The sequence below is a fragment of the Colias croceus genome, chromosome 11 (assembly GCF_905220415.1).
Source record: "Colias croceus chromosome 11, ilColCroc2.1".
Lineage (NCBI taxonomy): Eukaryota > Metazoa > Arthropoda > Insecta > Lepidoptera > Pieridae > Colias > Colias croceus.
In genome coordinates, this window is record NC_059547.1 from 898,163 (window position 1) to 913,417 (window position 15,255).

The following is a 15,255-nucleotide window of genomic DNA, read 5'->3' on the forward strand; positions in this document are numbered from 1 at the left end:
AATAGTAGTAAAACGTAAATAGTTATATATATTGACACCCTAAAAGTTGTCTCAAAACCTACATATGGTAGGGTCTAAGCAACTATTTAATTTCAAGGTCAAATGAAAATTCAAAATGAAAATTCCCGGAAAATGTCTGGAAAATATCCGGAAAATGCCTGGGAAATATCCGGAAAATGCCTGGGAAATGCCCGGAAAATATCCGGAAAATGCGTGAAAATGTCCGGGAAAAGTGTGGAAAACGCCTGGTTAATCCTCGGAAAATGCCTGGAAAATCCTCGGAAAATGCCAGGGAAAAGCCTGGAAAATATCCGGAAAATGCCTGGAAAATTCCCGGAAAATATCTGGAAAATGCGTGAAAATGTCCGGGAAAAGTGTGGAAAACGCCTGGAAAATCCTCGGAAAAGGCCTGGAAAATCCTCGGAAAATGCCAGGGAAAAGCCTGGAAAATATCCGGAAAATGCCTGGGAAATATCCGGAAAATACCTGGGAAATATCCGGAAAATTCCTGGGAAATATCCGGAAAATGCCTGGGAATTTCCCGGAAAATGCCTGGAAAATCCTCGGAAAATGCCAGGGAAAAGCCTGGAAAATATCCGGAAAATGCCTGGGAAATGCCCGGAAAATTCCCGGAAAACACCTGGAAAATGTCCGGAAAATGCCTGGGAAATATCCGGAAAATGCCTGGGAAATGCCCTGAAAATATCCGGAAATTGCGTGAAAATGTCCGGGAAAAGTGTGGAAAACGCCTGGAAAATCCTCGGAAAAGGCCTGGAAAATCCTCGGAAAATGCCAGGGAAAAGCCTGGAAAATATCCGGAAAATGCCTGGGAAATGCCCGGAAAATATCTGGAAAATGCGTGAAAATGTCCGGGAAAAGTGTGGAAACGCCTGGAAAATCCTCGGAAAATGCCAGGGAAAAGCCTGGAAAATATCCGGAAAATGCCTGGGAAATGCCTGGAAAATTCCCGGAAAATATCTGTAAAATGCGTGAAAATGTCCGGGAAAAGTGTGGAAAACGCCTGGAAAATCCTCGGAAAAGGCCTGGAAAATCCTCGGAAAATGCCAGGGAAAAGCCTGGGAAATATCCTGAAAATGCCTGGGAAATATCCGGAAAATGCCTGGGAAATATCCGAAAAATGCCTGGGAAATATCCGGAAAATTCCTGGGAAATATCCGGAAAAGGAGGAGGGAGCCGCCTGGGAGGATTTTCCCTGACATTCCCGGACATTTTCACGCATTTCCCAGGCATTTTCCGGATATTTTCCAGGCTTTTCCCTGGCATTTTCCGAGGATTTTCCAGGCCTTTTCCGAGGATTTTCCAGGCGTTTTCCACACTTTTCCCGGACATTTTCACGCAATTTCCGGATATTTTCAGGGCATTTCCCAGGCATTTTCCGGATATTTCCCAGACATTTTCCGGATATTTTACAGGTATTTTCCGGGCATTTCCCAGGCATTTTCCGGATATTTTCCAGGCTTTTCCCTGGTATTTTCCGAGGATTTTCCAGGCGTTTTCCACACTTTTCCCGGACATTTTCACGCATTTTCCAGATATTTTCCGGGAATTTTCCGGGCATTTCCCAGGCATTTTCCGGATATTTTCCAGGCTTTTCCCTGGCATTTTCCGAGGATTTTCCAGGCATTACTTTACAGGTATTTTCCGAGGATTGTCCGGATATTTTCCGGGAATTTTCCGGGCATTTCCCAGGCATTTTCCGGATATTTCCCAGGCATTTTCCGGATATATTCCAGACATTTTCCGGGAAATACCTGTAAAGTAATAAGTTCACCTCCCCTGTATTCCGGGGATTTTCCGGGAATTTTCCGGGCATTTCCCAGGCATTTTCCGGATATTTCCCAGGCATTTTCCGGATATTTTCCAGCCTTTTCCCTGACATTTTCCGAGGATATTCCAGGCATTTTCCGAGGATTTTCCAGGCGTTTTCCACACTTTTCCCGGACATTTTCACGCATTTTCCGGACATTTTCACGCATTTCCCAGGCATTTTCCGGATATTTTCCGGGCATTTCCCAGGCATTTTCCGGGAAATTCCCAGGCATTTTCCGGGGTTTTTCCAGGTATGTTCCACTTTTTCTCCGGACATTTTCACGCAGGCATTTTCCGGGGACATCCGGAAAATGCCTGGCAATGCCTGGATAATTCCCGGAAAATGCCTGTAAAAGTCCCGGAAAATGCGTGAAAATGTCCGGAAAAAGCGTGGAAAATGCCACTTCAAATTTGCGAAGTAATTAAAGCAGAAAACCAAAAAAAGAAAAAGAAAGCTAAAATCTTTCATATTAAATATATATGGGATATTCATATTTCATACTTAATGTATGGGAGGGTTTAAAGATAATTTTTTTGATATTTCTCGATTTATTTTTAAAAATTTATTACGGCCATTTTACTCATAAGGTTAAGTACTTTCGATATCAGTTTAAAGTTTTTTGTTATCTGTAATACTTACGGAAAAATCGCCTGTGCACACTTAACGATTACACCCTGTATAAGTATTTACAGACTTACAGCTGGGTATCTCGAATTCCGAGATTCTTACCTAATTTAACCTTACATGACTTGGCCATAACTCGTACATAAGAGTTAAAACGCATTCAATAACGCATTTCGTTAAAAAATGACAAATGTTTATAAGTATATAAATTTTTAATAGTACGTTGATAGTTATAAAAAAATTATTTCGGTGTTAGATAGCCCATTTATAGTGGAAGGCTATTATATCATCAGGCTAAGACCAACAGGATCTGAGCCACGTGAGTGAAATCGCGGGGCGCAGCTAGTTATTATTATGTATAACTACCTATATAAAATAACCAAATAGTTTCAATAAATGAGATTTATTTTCTATAAGTTGAAAATCAACATGCAAACATCCTTTTAGGTACATGTTAGCAAAAGTTATTGAAGTAGGTAGTTATGCGATTTTCATCAATTTTTTTTTCGAAAACCGACTACAGATTTTTTTTCAAATTATCGCCCATTGTTTTTATCGGGGTATGGGGGCCCTTTTAACCTCGGGGCCCTGGGCTGCAGCCCATAAAGCCCATGGGTAGATCCGGCCCTGCCTACGCGTCAATCAGGCAGAGCTTTCAAATTAGCAATACAATTGACTTTTATAAATAATGCCATGATATTAATCAAAGGTGTTAATTTAAATAAACGTTCTATACAACATTTTCGGACATTTTTTTGACGTTTTTTTTTTATAGGCGAAAGAGTGTAGTTGTAACTATGCCATTACATTAAAATTGAATTTTGTCAACAAAATAGGCTCTAATAAATGAAAATAATATATTTAAATTATTAATAGAATCTTTATATGATTGGATTATAAGCAATATTGCATAAATGGATATTTAAAAATTACAACATAAGGTATTAAATTCAAATTATTTGTGCAAGATAGGCCTCAAATTATAGAAACTATTTTACAAACAAGAATTATTGCCCTCTTTGGTTACAAAAATAGCGAAATCTAATGGGTTGGATGTACAAATATTTTTTTTGAATATATTTATTATTTATATATAACTTGGTTTACATAAAATAAAGACAAGATTATAATAGGAATTGCACGAATTGTACTTAATACAAATCAATTAAAATGAGATGCAACCAAATTACTATACATAATATGTACATAGAACATTTTACTTAAGTCGATAAGAACATATTATTAGCCATAATTTTTATTGTTTTTACAATTTTATTAAAATACACACATCAACTAAGTCTAGGAATATTTTAATTCTTCATAATATAATAATTATTCCATTATCATAATTCTTCATAGATTTTTAGATATTTGTAAAATACAAAATATCCCTAGACTGTTGATGTGTATTACATATTACCCTTATCTTAAACTTATACAACGCAAAATCACGCGCCATTTCGCATTAAACTGCCTAGTTGATCTACTAGAGTACTAAAAACTTTGCAAGTACTGGATTCAGGCAATTCTGTAACTGCAGCTAGGCCCTTCCCAGCGAGTTGCCCCACCCGGGGGTCAATGGGTAATGTCCCCAGGAAGGGAATCTTTGCTAACTCGGCTAGAGATTGCCCCCCGCCGCTGGAGAAAATGTTCGTACAGTGACTGCATGTGGGGCATTCGTAGCTGCAAATAATTTCATGTTATTATCTTCTTAATATATATAAATCTCGTGTCACAATGTTTGTCCTCAATGGACTCCTAAACCACTTAACCGATTATAATAAAATTCGCACACCATGTGCAGTTCGATCCAACTTGAGAGATAGGATAGTTTAAATCTCAAATCGTTTTAGAGAAAGCGGGCGAAGCCGCGGGCGCTTAGGTAGTTATTAGTATATTTATAATTTATCCAATAGTAAATTAAGTTTTCTTGCAATCTATACTTATATTTTAAAGCTGAAGAGTTTTGTTTGAACGCGCTAATCTCAGGAACTACTTGTCCGATTTGAATAATTCTTTCGGTGTTAGATAGCCCATTTAGCGCGTTAAAATTAACAAACAAAGTCTTCAGCTTTCTACATAATTCTACCATATATTATGATAGCTTGTATTTTTGAAGTGAATCTTCTGTATCGGGGTTGGAAAAAAATTTGGTGTAACATTTTTTCGTTACACGCATCTTTTTCTTATTCCTACCACGCGTGTTTCGACGTATTTCTGTAAAGTTGCATATAATAAATTATTTTTTGAAAAATAAGGTCATAAAGAAGTTTCACTTCTTACGTGTGTACACTAGTACACCCAAACATTTTTTTTTATAAAAATCTAGCTTTCCGCCTGCGGCTTCGTCCGCTGTGTCTAATAAAAAATAATCTACACTAATATTATAAATAGGAAAACTTTGTTTGATTGTAATGAATAGGCTCATAAACTTAATACTGGACCGATTTTAAAATTTCTTTCACCATTCGAAAGCTACATTATCCATGAGTAATATAGGATAGGTTTTATCCCGCAAATTCCACGGGAACGAGAACTATGCGAGTTTAAACCGCGGGCGGAGCCGCCGGCGGAAAGCTAGTAAATTATATACTAAAACCTCCCTCTTGAGACAGTATCTATTAAAAAAACCGCATCAAAATCCGTTGCATAGTTTAAGCATACATAGGGACGAAAAAGCGACTTTGTTTTATACTATGTAGTGATGATAATTAATTTTAATTTAACACTTACCCGCTCATATTCTCAATAATACCCATTATTGGTATACCAGTCTTTCTACAGAACGTGATTTCCTTCCTCACATCCTCGATGGCTACTTCCTGCGGTGTGGTCACCAGGATAGCGGAGCTGTGCTGCACTTGACGAAGGTTCTCCATTACTGTGATGTGCTCGTCTGATGTACCTGATTAATAAGTTTTTATGTTATGTTTATGTCCGTAGTAGTATTTTAAATCTATACTTAATATTAAAAAAGCTGAGGAGTGTGTTTGTTTGTTTGAACACGCTAATCTCAAGAAGTACTGGTCCGATTTGAAAAATCTTAATATATATAAATCTCGTGTCACAATGTTTGTCCTCAATGGACTCCTAAACCACTTAACCGATTATAATAAAATTTACACACCATGTGCAGTTCGATCCAACTTGAGAGATAGGATAGTTTTTATGAAAAAAAACGTAAACATGTAGGTACCACGGGCGAAGCCGGGGCGAACCACTAGTTCTTTATAAATACCGATTTATGGCACAAAGATGGCACAAGGATGGTACTATATTTAAATTGTAACAATATGTATGTCAATTATTACTGTTATTTTTTTAACAAGTCAAATTTACTCGCTAAATCTAAATTTAATTAAAAAATCAACTTTAACACCTATGTCTTCACAATGCAGATCGAAGTTCTAGATTAACAATAATTAAAAATTATAATAACGAAAACTTAAATTCTAACTCAGAAAAGCCCCATCCACATTCCAATGTGCCTGTGCAACCGACCTCCAACCCTTTTTCATGAAGGTAGAACCATAACATGCACATTTTTTAAATATTTATTTATTTATTAAAAAAAAATACATGTTACAATAAAATTAACATGCTAAGAACCACACAGATTTGTCCAGCATGCAATACAATGTAACCACGACAACTTCAATACACAGTGTGCTCATGTGCTTGTGTTAAATTAAAGACGATTATAATGTGTACACATACAGGTAACAGGTTGTTTAAAAAATACAACCAACCACAACTTAAACAGTAGCTATAAATAAATAATTCAGAACTTTACCTGGTGGAGTATCAATAACAAGAAAATCTAATTCTTGCCAGCAGACATCTTCTAGAAACTGTTTAATCATAGATGTCTTCTTCGGTCCTCTCCACACAACAGCATCATTCCTTGAGTTCAATAGAAACCCAATAGACATGACACCAAGCCTCTGTTCCTTATCCAGGTATACTGGGATCCAGCCTTCAGGTCCTTGATGGATATTATGGTCTTCCAGGTTTAAGATATAGGGAATACTGGGACCACATAAGTCTATGTCTAGGAGACCGACCTGGAATGTAGATTTCAAAATGAATGTGTTTATTTAAGATAAATATGTATTTATTACTAGCCGCTCGTCCTGGCTGAGCCAGACTGAGCATAATATATGACTCAGCAAAATTGTAGCTATCTGCTGGTGAAAGAATTTTTAAAATCGGAACATTAATTTTTGTGTAAAACATTACAAACATATACCTATTCAAAAAATACTAAAACGTTTCCTGTTTCCTAATACTAGTTTAGACTAGTGGTACAAAAAAAATATATTTTAAATCGTAAACGTACAAGCGTAGTAGCGGGATATAATATAGAATCAAATGAGATAAGAATATGAATAAGCTAACCTTAAATCCCTTTTCTTTAAGTGTTAGTGCCAATTGTGTACTAACTGTAGATTTACCAACACCACCTTTGCCCGATAACACTAAAATTACTTGCTTCACTTGTTCCAACATTTTGTTTTATTACACTAAATTAGAATTTAGATTCAAATTTATCAAGTCAAAAACAAAAAACAAATGACAAAAAAATAAAAATTTGTATTCTACTTTTGAAAGTTACGACAAGGGTTACCATATACGGTTTTAAAATTAACCAAGTATTTTTTTAGTTAAAAGATGTAAATAAAATTTCAAAATTCGAATTGTTGGAAAGTTTTAATTATAAGTAAATTGGCGTTTAATTTTCAGAGGAGGATCTGATTTTTAAAGCAAGTTATTTATAGTTTATTTTGTTATTGAAATTATTATAGTAAAGTAAATTACCGAAAGTGGGTGAACATTAAAAACTGGCAAGCTTTGGGAATGACATTGACATTCTCAATTTAAATAACTAATTGTTGCTATCATTAAAAAATATTAAGTCACCGCAATGGTTTTAATTAATTTAACTTTTAAAATATGTTATAGAAGAAATAAAAAAATATTAAGAAGTAAAATTTAGAGTCAATATAATTAGAATTTAACCTAATTGATAGCTAATTTGTAGAAATAACATTCGTATAGGAAAATATGACAGCGCTTGCGCTAAATACAAGACACTAGAGTTCAGCGTGAGTGGCGCCGTCTTGTTATTTTTTCAGTTTTCTATAGATTTCTTGAGTCGTGGTTGTATGTTGTGTGCCGGTTCCGTTGTATAGAGATGCTATTTTTTCTGCATTTTATAAAGGATTATAGGACGTTTTGTGACATAAAAAGTTTGTGATACTGTTAATTTGTTATTATTTCATTTAAAAATAGTGATTTGCGTGTGTTGGTGTATTTATTTGCGTAAATCTTGAGTGGTTGTGCAAGGTTTCGTCCCCTTCGAGATTTTGTGTAATATAACTAGCGAAGTCTGTCGAGGTAATTCTTTTTTTATTTAATTGTGGATTTATGTAATAATACGAGTTAATAAAGCTTATGTGTTTATTTAAAATATAAATGATTCTACCATGCGGGCGTGTTGCCGAGTCGCTCGGCCCACCCCTCGCAAGACGAATGTATATTAAATGGGATTAGGCAATTGTGAATTAGAAAGCACACGGAATCAATAACAGCCTTAATTTTCTCATTCCTAAATTAAAAAGGTTTATTTTAAACAAAATTACTTTGAAATAAAATGAACCGAAATAATTGGTGTCGACGATATTTTCGATTTAAAAATGGAAGGTTCAGGAGTATTTATATATATTAATTATTTATTAAATATTAAGTGCATTTTATTTTAGTTTTAATATAATTAATTAAATAAATTTAAAAAATAATTTATGGCTTAAGTTAAACCTACATAGGTAATAGAATATAGATTTTGTACAAACATAATGATGCTTTTTCTATTAGGTATAGATAAAACAAAATAATCTATGTATTGATAAATATGAGGGAACAATCAATTTATAAGAATGATTAAATGTAGATAAGATTTTAGTGTTTAAGTTCCCATTAAAATCTACTACATACCTGCTAAATTTTTAAAATAATAAACAGTAATTACCTATAAATTGTCTGGTGCATTATATTTAAAAATTATTCAGTAATATACCTACCTATTTCTTTTGGTATGGTTAATAAACATCTGCCCCCCTAGCCAAGTGGCTTTCTGTTAGCGTAGTGTTCAATAGAATAGACTACGAATGTATGAGATTGAAGTAAGCTGTAGATAAACGTATCTACAGCTTACGTCAATCTCATACATTCGTTATCTACAGCTTACTTCAATCTCATACATTCGTTATCTACAGCTTACTTCAATCTCATACATTCGTTATCTACAGCTTACGTCAATCTCATACATTCGTTATCTACAGCTTACTTCAATCTCATACATTCGTAGTCTATTCTATTAAACGCTACGCTAACAGAAAGCCACTTGGCTAGGGGGGCTGATGCCACATGGTCACTAACTTCATTTATTCAAGTACTTTTTCTAATTCCTATTCCTCAGTAGATAAGTTTAATCTTCTAAATTACATGGAAATATCTATACTTAATATTATAAAGAGGAAAGGTTTGTAATTATGTATGTACGGTTTGAAATACGAGAATGGTTTTTACTTTTTATGTAAACGTAAATGTAAAAAAACGTAAACATGTAGGTACCACGGGCGAAGCTAAAAAAAATAAAAGTAAAAAATAAAAAATAATAAAAAAAAAAATAATGTAATGGTCCACTAGTAAAATATATTTATGATTATATTTTTATCAAGATGAGTTCACATTCATATTTGACCTTCCAAAGTTAAATGCATAGAAAAACAAGTTGATTATAATGATATTGTATGCAAAGATAATTTATATAAAGTTACAGTTTATTTAAATAAATTGAAGTAATGGACATTGGCTAGGTCACAAAAAATGATTTTTCGTATTATTAAAATATTATCATTTAAAAATAAGAAAGCAAGTAGTTCTATTAAAATAGTGTTTTACTCTAAATGTAAATGAGATGGTATCAGCATGGGGGTTACATTATTTATAGAGGCTCATGTTACTGCATGTGGGGTGCGTAGATCTATTTATTTTTTTAATTTATTTGTTAATGTATGAAAATCTGATGAAGTCATCATAGTATTCATTTTGTTAATAAAAACAATTTTTGACTAACAATTGTGTAGATTTTTTGAAAAAAATTATGATAATTTAAGACATTTTCACATAAATTTTATGGAATGATGATATAGAACATTCTTGCAGTGTAAATATTTTTTTATAAGCTGCTGTTTAAAATATTTTTTGCATAACTATGTTAATAAGACTGTTTTTGGTAAGTAAACATACATTCTACGCACAATATATTATGTTAAGGATGACTATAGATTATGACTTTTTTATATTTAACTTTTCTTGTGAATGTGTCATATAGTTACATGCACCATTAAAACATATTGTCAATCTGGTATCAATACATTTTAATTTCTGTATGCAATAAAAGTAGGTCATTTTTTGCTGAAAAATGTTCAATTAATCATTTTTATAATTATGTTTAGGTATGTGAATTAAATATTAAATATGTTTTTCAAGTATATTTTTTATAATGAAAAAAATCTCATTTTTTTTTCAAAAAATTTTTTCGTCGAAAAATAACTAGTCAAATAAGTCCATACCTTAGATTACAAAATAAAGTATACAAGCTTACATTAGAAATCGAATCCCGTTCCCTAGAGGCATAAATCACGGCGGTGGTATACCTATTATTGGATGCGTCCAGCTGTTGAACACGCGGTCAATTCGAATATCATTACTATTAATTACCTATATATTTTGTAGTTTATTTATTGCGTCTCTGTGGTATGAATTATGATGAAGCATTGATTTTGTACTTGGAAGGTGAATTGATATAGGGAATTATTCGGCCAGTAGTTACTTATCGTATTAATCGAAAAAAAAATCGCATTCAAAAAGTGAGAGTATTTCACCTATGTGAAGTTGGCAACTAACTGAATAAAAATGAGTGTTTCTCAATTCTATTCGATTGTACTAGGTTTGTACCAGAACGTACCGCTTTTTATTTCGTTTGTACCCCAAAGAGGTGGGGGGAAACATAGGGTCGTAGTTATACATATAATTCTGATAACGGTTCAATCCGGTACAAACGAAATGCTCTGAGTTAGCATTTAAAAAAATGCTGTATTTCTAGGTCGGCAGCGAACTATATAACTACGACCCTATGTTTCTCCCCACTTTTTTGGGGTACAAACGAAATAAAAAGCGGTACAATCCGATACAAACCTAGTACAATCGAATAGAATTGAGAAACACTCATTTTTATTCAGTTAGTCGAATTTTCTTTAGTATCTTCATGTATATTTATATAAACGAGAATATTAGTTTTTTAATATATTTTTTTTCGGTTCTGATAACGGTACAATCTGGTACAAACGAAATGCTTTGAGCATCGACCACACAACCACTTTGAGTTAGCATTTAAAAAAATCTGTATTTATAGGTCGGCAGCGAACTATATAACTACGACCCTATGTTTCCCCCCACCTCTTTGGGGTACAAACGAAATAAAAAGCGGTACAATCCGGTACAAACCTAGTACAATCGAATAGAATTGAGAAACACTCATTTTTATTCAGTTAGCAGCGAACTATATAACTACGACCCTATGTTTCTCCCCACCTCTTTGGGGTACAAACGAAATAAAAAGCGGTACAATCCGGTACAAACCTAGTACAATCGTATAGAATTGAGAAACACTCATTTTTATTCAGTTAGTTGCCAACTTCACATAGGTGAGTATTTCTAGGACATTTATATTTCGATAATATTTCAAAAACTAAATTAGTCAGTAATTCGATTAATTTCCTGGCCAGATCATAAAAATACCTATTTAATACTGAAAATTGAAATCGTGAAATTCGTTCAATTTGTACTAAAATATTTTTTAATACTATATTTTTCGTTTGTCCACTATTGGTATTTAAGGGGATTCTCTGCGTCCCTATTTGCTGTAACCCCTAATATTTCTATCGCTCCCCCGTCGAAATTTCCCCGAAAGAGCAATTGAGGATAATTATAGTTTTATCATTATCAACGCCCCATGTTACATTAAAATTTTAATTAAAGAAGTACCTAGTTGTCTACGTTTTTATAACCCGTGTAAAATTCAATGTTCAACAAGTCGATGATGATAATAATTTCTATTATTATGTTTTAGCTGGTTTTACGCATGAATTTAAATTATACGTGTACATATAAACATTTAGATTATTCATTCAACAAATCGTTGACCAATTTTGTAATAAGAAACTATAATCTGGATTCTAGGACACCTATTATTTATATCGTATTAGGCAATTCGTTTCCTCGTCACCTAAACGTGTTAATCTGAAAATACTCCTGGATTATCATTTGCTTTTAATCCAATTGATAGACTTACAGAGCAAGCGAATCTAGCTACACCACGTGAAATGGAAAATGCTAGAAGTATTGCAGAAAAAGAAATGGCTAGTATATAATTGCACAGGGATAAATATACAACAGTCCCCGACGTAATATAAAGTAGCTCTCCCAATGCACCCCTTGCCCCAATGCAGTTATGCCCCCGCCCAGCAGCGGCCTAATGGTGCTTGCAATTTGCACCGCGTCTTAACAACTCTTGACCCATTCTGGAAAATACTGGAAACAATTTGGCAGCCTATTTTGTGTAGCATGCGGCTTTTAGAATAAAAACACTCATAAGGTAATACCCATTCCTCCAGTTACAGAACAGTTCGATTTCCCCAATTTTATGACTATGAGAACGTTATATTATCCTAAAATTTAGAATTTACTGATTTGACTTTAAGATGAAATTTAATATCCAAGTTCACAAGCAGAGCAAAATGCGTTTCAGTTTATTTTTTTATAGAAGATATAATGTAGCTGTATATGCACAGAATTTATAGCGTCATTGTAATTTGTAAGTAACTTCATTAAGTGCCATAAACAATTGTTTATTATCTAAATTGCAAACATTATAAGACAAATATGATATTTTCCTAACGTAAGCTTAAGTTTATGCTCGATAGGTACTTTACGGATTAAAATAGTCCAATCCTGGAAAACAATTCAACGAATTTCATTCCAGGTAGGTACTTCCCGTATCGTATTTCCTATAATACAGGCTAGTGACGTAATACAAATCGAAATCATTGGATTGCGTTTACGTAAGATCTCATCGGAATTACTTCGGCTCAATTCTGGTGTTTATACCGAATGGAATCCAATCAAAGCCCCTCGCAATTGTGACTGATTTGTCACTACAAAGCTTCGCGAGATTGCGACGAGAAAAAGACAGACTTGAGGGGGAAGTCCCTGGTTTGTAATTATGTTTTTTTGGATATTGGAAAGTCAAGTTATTTCATTTTAACCAATTAATATAGAGAGTCGGTTTACCTCAATATTCCCTTAAAAATGTGGAATTTTTTAGTCTGTGTTTCAAAGTACACTCAGTTGCCGTTTGCAATGAGAAAGTAGTAAGATAGAACAATTTACGAAATTGATAACTTATTTATGTTTTGTGGGTTTGCTTCAAATCAAATTCCAATAGGAAAGTGAATCAAAGATTGTCTTTATTTATTACAAAATAATACTGTAGAATTTAATTTATTTGAACGAGCTGAATAACTGTACCAAATACATTTGTGTTTTTCTGAAACGTATTAATTATCGTTTGATAGTAAATTAATTTCAAGAAATTGAATTTTTATTTTTATACCAGAATGTGATAAATAGCAATTGGCATAAAAAATAATTAAACATTACCTAAAGTAGGTTACACCTTGAATTATTATGTGAATGCACTGGTCTGACCTTATCTTTGAAATTAATAGTTTTTTGTTTTCTCGAGAGACGAAGTTATGCGCCTTAACTAGTTGTATAATGTAGCGACATTTGCAATTGCACAATTTCAATTGATAATAAGTGGCACTTGAATAAAAATATAATTATATTGTTTTATATAACTAGCAGTAGTATGCGGATTCACCTGCGGTTGCAATTACTAGTACATATTTCGCAATAAAAAGTAGCCTATGTTCTTCTTAAGGGTCTAAATATTGTCTGTGCCAAATTTCATCAAAATCGGTTGAGAGATTTAGGCGGGAAAGCGTAATAGACAGACAGACAGAGTTACTTTCGCATTTATAATATTACTAGCTTTCCGCCCGCGGCTTCGCCCGCGTTTTCAAAGAAAAACCCGCATAGTTCCCGTTCCCGTGGGATTTCAGGGATAAAACCTAGCCTATGTTACTCGTGGATAATGTAGCTTTCGAATGGTGAAAGAATTTTTCAAATCTGCCAAGTAGTTTCGGAGCCTATTCAATTCATACAAACAAACAAACAAACAAAAAATCAAACCTTTCCTCTTTATAATATTTGTATAGATATAGTAGGGATTTTTTATTCTGTAGGAAAATAACTTTTAACAATGTCAAGAATTGATTAGTATATAAAAATTAGGTTAATAGTTTGGTAGATTACCGCGTTGAAAGAACAAACTCTATGTTGGCTAACAATTAAACTATTTTAATTAACGAGTAGCGCATAGGGGACTATTGCATTTATATTTTAATTGGCTGTTAAAATAATTAATTAACAGAGCATTATAATCAGAGGTATTAAGTTTAGCTGCATTGTTTAGGTCTAGATTCTAAGTTACAAATATTGAAATTTATCTAAGTACTAAAACATACTTCCTTTTCTGTTCAAATTGGACGCATATTATCGAAAATGCATACATTTGTTTTTGAGATTTTCGGATCCGACAGACAAACGCGACAAAAGCTTAATTATTATGTTGTGATCGTGGTTGTGATGAAAGTTCCAAATGCGTCAAAGTTACGATTGAAATAACTACTTTATCTTTGTATAAATCAATTTATTTTTCAAATTTCATATTGCAACATTCTTCCTTTCATCTTCCGAAAGATTAAAGAATAAAGATCGGTCTTTGATCTTACTTTATTGATTGGTCTCCATTTTTTTTTGTCTGATTTTTAATTTTCTTTCGCAAAATTATACAATGAACGCGTGATTGTATAGTTGCAATACAATGTTCATAATGCACTTGCATTTGTATATCTCTTATCGGCGATGTGGGCGGAATGCGTCCCGTTCCATGCGATAGTGTGTACAAAGTATTGTCTGTGCGTTTGTTTAGGTATACCTATGTGAATGTGACTATTGGCAACTTCAGCGTGATGGCTAATAGTTTTATGAAAATTTCCTTTTTAATATCGAGCGTTGTGTTTGTTTGTATTTGTTTGTAAAGTATTACCTTGCTAATACTAGTTAATTTTGTTCAGTGTTTTATGGATGTATAGATAGGTAGTTAGTACCAATAAATACCTACGAAAATGTCTTAGGTAATATAAAACGTCTTAATTCTTTTTCGTAAACAACTAAACGAACTGTTTTGGAGTCGATCATTAACGAGTCCGTAAATAACATTTTAAATTTAATACTCTGTTAGCAACAGAACAATCAAGATGTCCGCCGGCCGTCTAAAATTACCGGCCATATTTATTCCGGCCGCCATTACATCTGTCACTTTGCGCGCCATAAACGCACGGGAAGCACAACGAAATCATAGACAATAATCCGACCGGACGCTGGGTGCAACGTCGCTTCCGCGTGATAGCACCAAATACGTCGACACGTGGTTATTGGTAGTTACTTGTTAGGGCTACCTCACACACGAAGATTTCCAATCCCGACCAATACCCCGCCCCGTCATTAAAGCTCGACGGAACACATTGGAGTTTTGCCGTCTCCTTCCT

At 33.7% G+C, this 15,255-nt stretch overlaps 2 protein-coding genes across 2 annotated transcripts in view; one reads left to right on the plus strand and one right to left on the minus strand.

Annotated features, from left to right (window-relative positions):
• Window positions 1-3,763: 3,763 nt before the first annotated feature.
• LOC123695903 (cytosolic Fe-S cluster assembly factor NUBP2 homolog) lies at window positions 3,764-7,060 on the minus strand. The gene is made up of 4 exons (XM_045641858.1): window positions 6,854-7,060; window positions 6,249-6,519; window positions 5,189-5,360; window positions 3,764-4,138 (listed from the first exon to the last, which is right to left on the minus strand). Exons 1-4 carry the CDS (start codon window positions 6,962-6,964, stop codon window positions 3,904-3,906), a joined length of 789 nt encoding a protein of 262 aa, XP_045497814.1. The 5' UTR covers window positions 6,965-7,060; the 3' UTR covers window positions 3,764-3,903.
• A 545-nt stretch (window positions 7,061-7,605) lies between these two features.
• LOC123695904 (protein tweety) overlaps window positions 7,606-15,255 on the plus strand; it is a 62,940-nt gene continuing 55,290 nt past the window's right edge. Inside the window, exon 1 of the mRNA XM_045641859.1 lies at window positions 7,606-7,852. The gene's annotated coding sequence lies outside the window, so the exon portion shown is untranslated. The remainder of the gene's footprint in view (window positions 7,853-15,255) is intronic.

Coding starts and splice junctions, on each gene's coding strand:
- LOC123695903 (XM_045641858.1), bottom strand. CDS start 6,964: ATGTTGGAACAAGTGAAGCAAGTAATTTTAGTGTTATCGGGCAAAGGT. Junction 6,520..6,853: donor TTAAAGAAAAGGGATTTAAG/GTTAGCTTATTC, acceptor TCTACATTCCAG/GTCGGTCTCCTAGACATAGA. Junction 4,139..5,188: donor ATTATTGAGAATATGAGCGG/GTAAGTGTTAAA, acceptor AATTATTTGCAG/CTACGAATGCCCCACATGCA.